A 9,527-nucleotide genomic window follows, 5' to 3' on the forward strand; every position below is an offset into this window, starting at 1 on the left:
TAATATTGTTTTTAAACCTTTTTCTTATTCTTGCATTTGTGCGCAGAAGGATGAAAAAAGATGATTCAAGAGGTCACTGGAAGGAAGTATTTCTTCCTGTCTGCTGGATTCTCTGGTATGCCTCACATGAGATACTTTTATTTATTCCTCTTAATTGCCTACTTTATTTCTTTTCTAGGAAACACCTGTCTCATGTTTATTATCATTACAGAAGATCTCACACTAAATATATCTCTGTCTTTAATTTATCATTGACAGACATTAGTGAGAGTATTACTAAATCCTCAGCAACTGGATGCAGTTTTGTTTGGGAATCAGTTGAATTTGAAAGCCCCAGTTGGATTTTGCTTGTGTAACATACTCTCTCAATGTGTTATTTGTTTTAGTTAATTCCCTAACTCTCACTGTTCTGTCTTTTGACAGATTAGTAGCTATTAGATCAATGCTTGTTATAATTGCTGCTTTGTGGATGCTAGCACTAATGCACACAAACATGAGCAGACTTTCATTTGCAGAACTAGTGTCATAATCATTCATTTCTGTGATCTCGGGTCAAATGTCCCAAGCTGTGTCAGCATGCGTGTTCTGTTTCAGGTCATCATTGTGTTCCCAGTTTTTTGTATTATCTTTTCATATACATGCATAGCTGTAACATTGTTCACAACCCCACATGACCATCAAAGAGCCACAAAGACACGCACTGCTCATTTAATAGTAGTGGCTGTATTTGATGTGCCCATCTGCCTAACAAATGTCTTTCATGTCCTTTTAAGCACCAATACTATAATTATTCTTGCTCTGACATCTATGTTTTCTTCAGTTATTAACCTTATCATGACAAAGGACTTGATGTCTGTGAAAATGCTTATCAAAAAATAATAAAAAATAAAATGATGATGATGAAAATGATGAAAATCATGTTTTACTATACTAACTGTGTTCCAGTTATATTGTTAGTAGCAGTGTGATTTTTGTATTGAATTCTTTAAAATAATTATAAAATAACTAAATATGAAAGTGTTTGTTTTGAAGTATAAACTGTAAGTGTCGCATCTTTAATCTTGTGCCAGTCTTATTTTGTTTAATTTTCATGTAAACTATCCTTACTATTCAACTATTTAGACACACTGTTCTGTATTTATTAAGAATAATTGTTTAGGGAGGCTGATAGGAATCATAGTGCCAAGCAATATTGACTGATACACTCAAATAATTATTTTAATAGTCTGCTATTGAGTGTATATCTAAAAAGAGTTCTTTATCACAGGTAACACAACAATCCTCACAACAGGCAGCTTGACTTCAATGCATTCAAACTCTGCAAATGTGACCTTTGTTCGCCCTGAAACATTCTTCATCAATGGATTTTCTAATATCCCACATGCAAAATACTTCTATGTGTTTTTTGTGTTTTGTATATGGCTGTGACCATTTTGGGGAATTCATTTATCATCTGTATCATTTATTTGGCCCGCAGACTTCACACAGCCAAATACATTGCAGTCTTTAATCTGGCTCTTTCTGATCTGTGTGGAAGCTCAGCTTTGATTCCAAAACTCATCGACATGTTTTTATTTGAGCACCAGGACATTTCATATGAAGCATGCTTAATGAATATGTTTTTTTGTGTTTCATTTCATGAACGTTCAGTCTTTGACACTACTTGCCTTGGCTTATGACAGACTGGTTGCTATTTGTTTTCCCTCTACGGTATCATGCAGTTATTACCAAAACATCAATGTCACTCATTATAGGTGGTATGTGGATTTTTTCTATGACTTTATTTGCTGTACTTGTGGGATTAGTCAACAGACTCTCTTTTTGTGGATCTACTGTGGTCATAGCTATTTCTGTGATCACGGCCCAGTCATCAGTCTTTCCTGTAACAGTAATTCCATAAATTATCTAATGGCATATATTTTATTTGGTCTCCTAATTTGTCTGCCAGTGATATTGATAAGCCTCTCATATTTTTGCATTGCTGCAGCATTGCTTAAGATTGCTCATGGTGCTGATCGCATCAAAGCCATGAAAACCTGCACCTCACATCTTTTATTAGTGGCTATTTTTTATCTTCCATTTTTAAGTGTAAATGTTAAATCCATCTCAACATCTATTGATCTAAATGCACGGATAATTAACAATTCCCTGACACAAATAATACCCCTATGCTGAATCCCATCATATACACTCTAAAGACAGAGGAGGTCATGCAATCCATAAAAGAACTGTACAAACGCAACAAAGTAAACACTATCATAGAAAGAAATGTGAAACAGAGAAAATAAATAAAGGTGCTCGTCTTTTCACATTTTGTCCTTTATGTTTTTGTTTGTTTTATGATTGTATGAAAGATGATGTCCTTAATTGCATATAAATATCAGAAAAAGCTATATACTTTGATTATAATTGATAATTTAACAAATATCCACTTGAACAGGATCAGCTGTGTAGATATAAAATAATTAAACAAATTTCTCATATGTGATCAGAATTTACCATCACAGTGCTCAAATAAAATTATTTGCACTGATTTAGTGTGGCTCTTTTTTTGTAGCCTTTAATGACACGACGAAGGAAATTTTATTTCAAAATAAGAATTAAATTGTTAGTTCACCCAAAAATGAAAATTATGTCATTAATAACTCACCCTTATGCTGTTCTAAACATGTAAGCCCTCCTTTTATCTTCGGAACACAGTTTAAGATATTTTAGATTTTAGTCTGAGAGCTCTCAGTCCCTCCATTGAAACTGTGTGTACGGTATACTGTCCATGTACAGAAAAGTCAGAAAAACATCATCAAAGTAGTCCATGTGACATCAGAGGGTCAGTTAGAATTTTTTGAAGCATCGAAAATAAAGTTTGGTCCAAAAATAGCAAAAACGACGATTTTATTCAGCATTGTCTTCTCTTCCGTGACATTGCATACTATATAAAACAGTACACATATTTAACTTTAAAATTCTAGAAATCATAGGACAATCCTGCATGCTTCAGGAGATGCCAGACATGATAGAGGAAGACTGAGAAAAGAGTTCAAATCAAAGCAGCTGGATTTCCGGTTCGCGAACGAATCATTCAGTTCACCAAATCGAACTGAATCGTTTTAAACGGTTCGCATCTCTAATACGCATTAATCCACAAATGACTTAAGCGGTTCACTTTTTAATGTGGCTGACACTCCCTCGGAGTTCAAACAAACCAATATCCCGGAGTAATGCATGCACTCAAACAGTACACTGACTGAACTGCTGTGAAGAGAGAACTGAAGATGAACACCGGGCCGAGCCAGATAATGAACAACAGACTGACTCGTTCACGAGTGAAGAACCGGTTGCATCGGTTTTCGGATCACCAGTAGTTCTTTCGGACAGTTCGATTCAATAAACCGGTTGAAGAAAACGGTTCACCGGTTCTTTTGCGCTCGACGTAATGGCGTCATTTGCGATGATTGCCCTTGATTCAAGCCTTCGGTTTACCCGCGCTCATAACACTAGCACAGAATTAGTTCAGAATCAATCACCAAAAGAATCAGTTCAGTTCAGACGCCCTGTGTGTCGGTTTGCTTCACGCTGAATCACACATCACACATCAGCTCCTCAGTTCACGAATTGGACGCGTCTGACAGAAACGGATCTTCACTCGTGAACGAGTCAGTCTATTGTTCGTTATCTGGCTCGGCTCTGTGTTCATCTTCAGTTCAGCTCTCGGACTAAATCAAAATATCTTTAACTGTGTTCCAAAGATAAAAGGAGGTCTTACATGTTTGGAACAGCATAAGGGTGAGTTATTAATGATATAATTTTCGTTTTTGGGTGAACTAACCCTTTAACATACAATAATGTCAAGCTTCAATAAGGACAGTCTAAATTGAAAAATTATTTGTATGCAAAAACATAAAAAAACTAAAGGATAATATATTAATGTGTACGAAGGTTTTAACATAATTTTATATAGTTATTTTATATTATACTATATTAGAGAAGATGCTTGCATTAAGAGTGGTAACCAGTCTACGGGGAGCATTAGAGCTCAAGATAAACACATAAAATGTAAGTAACATGTTGTTGCAGCCTTCAAACAGTCACAGTGTTAAAAAATTAAAATTAAAGACAAAAAATCGAATTAAATCTTCTAACAGACCAAAATACTTAATAATGAAGACATAACTATACATATGAGACACAAACGTGTAAAACGCTTAAATAAAAATAAATAAACGTGTTTGTGTAGTGCTCATTACAGATTATTTGGAAAAGATTAATAGCAGATAACATACTAGTCTTACGAAAATTAACCATGGTTTTATTAAAGTAAAAGTGTAGTAACCATGTTTTTTAAACATATAAACATACATTAAAAACGTACTACACAATCACACCTTTCATATATCATGAAAAATTTCAATGCACTTTTGAAAGACAATCTTCACACTACACCTTTTTTTTTTTCAGGAAAGCGAGATTAATGTTTTATTGTGTAGCACTGTCTCAGAGGCCTGTGTGTCAGGCAGATTGTGTGGCAGAAGTCCTCTGTTTCAGGAGCTGCTCTTTGCGAGTTTTCTGGTAGGTGGTCATGCACTCCTTAAACTTCTGAACCTCAGTCTGACATTTCCTCCAGTCCTGGTGCTCAGCCATACAGTCCTGTAGAGAATAGTGCAGCTGAGCACAGCCTGTCCTGGAGATCATCCCGTCCACTGGATCATCTTCTTCCTCACTCCTGCTCCGGTTGTGAGGGGATGGAGTCGATGTCATCCTAATAATTTCCATTACAATTTTAAATGTGTTACAATAAGTATCCAGTTAAGTTTTAAAAGTAATACAAGTAAAAAGTTGTATACAAATTTTAAATAAAAAACAACAACAAACCGCTCGTACAATCAGTATTAAGATCGTCTTGCACGCTCGTGTTTGTGCAGCAAAAATCTGATATTTAAATAAACTTGCCTTTGAAGTGCGTTAAGATTTCAAGATCTTCAGGACGGTTTCATAACATGTCCTTTCGGCAACATTTCGTACCACGAACAGGAAATGTGTTACATTTTTAAGGGTCCGAGTCCATGAGGTAAAATGGCAGTAGATGTCAACCACTAGATGGGAGTGTTGTATCAGACAATTTTAATCAGCTAATACAGTACACTTTTTTGCTAGTCACGACACCTCAGTCAGGGCGTCATGAACTCGTGTTTTTGAGGGTGCACGTGTGGGGTGTCATGATTGTCACGTCACACATAGCAGCCACGATAGCACTGTATAACTGATACAGGTTTATTTCTGCATTTTTTTATTTTATTGAAAACATTTCCAAACGTGTTTACTCTATCAGGAAAATTCTTAAATATGTGAGATTTAAACGAGTGTTGCACCTTTATAGATTGTGTTCTTTGATTAATAAATGGTGATGGCCAGAGTAGACTAATAGTATAAACGTATACCGCTTTAATACCCCCCACATACACACACATTCTATGTAGGAATTGATTTAACTTTTTTTTTAATTAATCAACACATGACGCTCAGTGATGATAAAGCAAAAACTGTATTTGTGATACATTTGCAAATGTATAAAAAAGAAAAAAAGAAATGGGAATAAGTATTCAATACTGAATCACCTTTGGCAAAGATTAGAGCCGGTTTTTTTTTTTTGGGGATATGATGTGACGAGCTTTGCACACCTGGATTTAAGGATTGTCTGATACTCTTCTCTGCAGATCCTTTGACAGGTTGGTTGGTGACTTAGTGGACAGCCATTTTCAGGTCTTTCCAGAGAGTCTGGAGTTAGTCTGAGATCTTGAGCTCTTTAGACCAGGTTTTCATTTAGAATGTCTCCATATTTTGTTGTGTTCATCTTTCCTTCCATGAACAGTCCCTGCCTCTGACAAAAAAACAAAACAAAAAAAAACAAACAGTTAAGGTGACATTGCATACTATATAAAACAGTACACATATTTAACTTTAAAATTCTAGAAATCATAGGACAATCCTGCATGCTTCAGGAGATGCCAGACATGATAGAGGAAGACTGAGAAAAATCACTTCAGTGAAGTCTGACAAACAGTGTAACATAATTCCTGAAATTTTTTTTCTTTCTTTCAATAATTGCATTTAAAAATATCAAGCTGTGGCTGTAATTTCTGAGTAGTTTAAACTCAATTAATGAAACTTCTGAAGGCACTGTTTCATTTGAGAATGATTCATATATAAACAGTGCTGCAAACAGGAAAAACACATTACCACAGAAAGCTGTCTCAATTTAGAGAGCACAATAAAACTCACTTTTAAAGCTCTTCATGTTTTTATACACATAACCCACTTTTCTTAAATGCTTAAGAAAATGTATAATTAGCTTTGATAACCCATAATCGGGACTCCATACATTGTGATCAAAACTTCTGCTGATTTGAACTGTCCAGAGGCTATTGGATTGAACACTTCTCTTAATTCGTGGTGTTTTGAGTGGATACAGCTTCTCCAGATGAGCTATAGTTTCAAGTCAGACGAACCGATAACATAAAGAACATTCCCAATCTTTGAAAAAAATGCAACCATCTCCTTGGACACCTATTGTACACATAATGTATAAATGAATTACAATCCAATGGGAAAAACACACACCCATAAACAACCTTATGACTCCCCAAATAACCCAATTCTCTCTAAATTAAGACAACAATGCCAAAGTGACTAATTTGCCAGTCTTAATAAAAGCAATGACCTTGTTAGAATAAACAGGCCTGCAAGTAAACCTGGCACCATCTTTGCACTTTGCAGACCAAGCAGCTTTTCATTTTTTTGTGGATACACAGAAAGAACATTTTAAACAGTGCTATTATTAAAAATAAATAATTGGTTTTATGAGTGGTGATAATGTATTTTGTGGATACAGAATATTGTTGTTTTATCACACTTAGTATATACTGTTTCTCTCCAACCAATCTTATATTATGTGTGAACTTTGAGAATGACCATGCATGGATGAACACTTAATTGTAAATTCTTTTCTTGTGCAACATACAGAGAGGTTGCACAATGAACTAAAAAACATGTATTGTGTTCTTTATAATTAAATAATACAAATTAGTATGTTAAAAGTATGTTAGTATTTACAAGACAACTGCAGAGAAAGATTCTGTAGAAAAACAAGGCATTTTAATATAAACACAGTATAATACAGTCACAAAAGCATTACAGAAAGCCTCCAAGACAATATTATAAATAATCTCAGCACTTTACACTTCAACCACAGTTATGTTCTACATTAAAGTACATTTCTTAGAGGATGAACAGACAGTCTCTGGGTCAACAAAGAATGAATCCTGCTTCGAATCTCTTTAGTTTTCAGTGAGTAGAGGATGGGATTCACGCACGGTGTGAGGAGGGATGACAAACACAAGCTCACCAGACCTACATTGGGGTTCCAAATAATTCCAAAAAATGTAAAACTGAAGATGATTACAATAGGAATGAAGAAAAGAGCCACTAATATAAGGTGCTCCGTGCAAGTGGCCAGCGCCTTATAACGGCTCTGATGGTTTTTCATTCTGAATACAGCAGTCAGTATACCGATGTAGGTCAAGAAAATAAAAACCAAAGGTACAGTAATGAAGAGCATAGTTAAAGCAGTGGCAAAGTTCCATTGAGGTGTCGTGTCACCACAAGCAAGAACTAAAACAGGAGCGTAATCACAAAAATAGCTGTGGACCTCAAGAGAGCCACAAAAGGACAGGGTTGGGATGGATGTAACAGCATAGAGAATTATAACAATAGAAAAGAACCAAACTGCACTGATTAAATAAGCCATTCTGGAGTTTGTGTTTATAGATTCCTGTCTTAAAGGGAAACAGATCGCGATGAACCTGTCATAAGAAAGAATACATAAGGAAAATGGTTCAAGAGATAAGAAAGTATAGTAAGTGTACATTTGCAGAAGGCACAGTTTAAATGGCACAAAATTGTCTAGAAGAATGTAAGTCTTAATCATGCCAGGCACAAGAGAGGTGCTGAGAATAAGATCAACCAAAGCCAGATTACCAACGGCCATGAACTTTGGGACATGCAGACGGTGGTCATAGAAAATGATGGTGATCAGAAATGCATTGCATGTGACTGTGATCACGTAAACCACAGTGAGGAACATGACATAGATATTACTGTAAGACATTGAACTCAAGGCAACAATGTAAAATCCTGCAGGCTGAATGATGGAGTTGCTGGCATTTTGCATGGCCGTCCTTTTCTTACGACCCAGCTTCCTTGCAGTGTGCTTTGCTTTTTGTGAGTGAGAAACCAAATACCTGCGAAAAACAGTCACAAACAGTCTGTGCTTCACAAATCACCTTTAAAGTCTGTATTATTTGAGGACATAAGCCCTTATGACATTCAACCAGAAATATGATAAAGAAACTTCCTACATTGAACATATTACAGTGACTGATTATCATACATACATGAAAAAAAATGTCGTAGAGGTTTGTGGATAACAAACCACGGTTTTTGTCTCCGCTTCGCAGTTCTGGATCACTGTGAATCCTGGATGTGAACTTGAGAACATTTTGGCCAATATATGAGCCAGTTTTTCCTCCAGAGGTATCATTAAACAGAAAAGAACCTCTGCTACTGTATCTAATAGTCTTGAGAGAAAAGACATTCATTAGTGATTTTTACTTCATTAATGTGAGATTAATGATGGTGTAACTAATTAGTCTGTTTATGTTTTGTGTTGTTTTTTAAACAACAAAAATCCCTGGAGGCATGATTCAAAGGCGGCATTATGAACTAAATAACACTTTAGTAGGAAAATCATATAACAAAAACCTAAGATTGAAATGCTTTAAAAACATTCATTTTATAATATGAAGTCAAATCAAAGAAATAAATAAAAATCTAAGAATTAACAAAAATGATAAAACACAAGCAAGGCATTCTTTAGAAAATACCAGATGTGCAAGTGAAGACTGGGAAAAGATAATAACTTAACACGACTGCACTTCAGAGATGTGTGAACACAACTTTACAATTTACACAGCTTGACTGATTGAGGTGTTAAATTGACACTAATCCTGAAACCCTTTCTTCGTATCATAATAAGTAGATTTAGAGATATCAAGCTGTTGCTGTAATTTTGGAGTCATTTAAAATGAACGAATTTGAGTTGCCTGAAGGCACCGTTTCATTTGGAAATAATAATGCTACATTAATAATAATGCTAATAATGCAAACAGTGCTGCCAGGGTAAAACACATCACCATAGACATCATTTCTTAATTTAAATAGTATTTAAACTCGTTTAAGCAAGCCAAGTATGTTTACTATTAACCATCAAGACTGGATGGGCAGGCAAACTTGTGAAATAATAATTTTAATGTATTTCAGTTTGAAGTCTGACAGTGTTCAGACAAACAGGAAACAGAATGTTATAATGACTTGTTATGTGTTATGTACAATTTTTTTAAAGGTATATTTTTGCCTTTTTTGTTAAATAAATAGGACATTATATATTAACAGAAAACAAATGGGATAGAGAGAAG

The 9,527-nt window shown here is 35.1% G+C and overlaps 2 protein-coding genes and 1 pseudogene across 2 annotated transcripts; 1 reads left to right on the forward strand and 2 right to left on the reverse strand.

The window, feature by feature from the left end:
* The first annotated feature begins 1,302 nt into the window (after positions 1-1,302).
* On the forward strand, positions 1,303-2,288 carry LOC113072753 (olfactory receptor 1M1-like; annotated as a pseudogene).
* Positions 2,289-4,285: 1,997 nt separating this feature from the next.
* Positions 4,286-5,795, reverse strand: LOC113072752 (cytochrome c oxidase assembly factor 4 homolog, mitochondrial-like). The gene is made up of 2 exons (XM_026245716.1): positions 5,676-5,795; positions 4,286-4,756 (listed from the first exon to the last, which is right to left on the reverse strand). Exon 2 carries the CDS (start codon positions 4,753-4,755, stop codon positions 4,507-4,509), a length of 249 nt encoding a protein of 82 aa, XP_026101501.1. The 5' UTR covers position 4,756; positions 5,676-5,795; the 3' UTR covers positions 4,286-4,506.
* Positions 5,796-7,258: 1,463 nt separating this feature from the next.
* LOC113072755 (olfactory receptor 10A4-like) lies at positions 7,259-8,287 on the reverse strand. The gene has a single exon (XM_026245718.1). It carries the CDS (start codon positions 8,222-8,224, stop codon positions 7,259-7,261), a length of 966 nt encoding a protein of 321 aa, XP_026101503.1. The 5' UTR covers positions 8,225-8,287.
* Positions 8,288-9,527: the final 1,240 nt, after the last annotated feature.

Source organism: Carassius auratus, unplaced genomic scaffold, assembly GCF_003368295.1.
Source record: "Carassius auratus strain Wakin unplaced genomic scaffold, ASM336829v1 scaf_tig00010098, whole genome shotgun sequence".
Taxonomy (NCBI): Eukaryota; Metazoa; Chordata; class Actinopteri; order Cypriniformes; family Cyprinidae; genus Carassius; species Carassius auratus.

Coding starts and splice junctions, on each gene's coding strand:
- LOC113072752 (XM_026245716.1), bottom strand. CDS start 4,755: ATGACATCGACTCCATCCCCTCACAACCGGAGCAGGAGTGAGGAAGAA.
- LOC113072755 (XM_026245718.1), bottom strand. CDS start 8,224: ATGCAAAATGCCAGCAACTCCATCATTCAGCCTGCAGGATTTTACATT.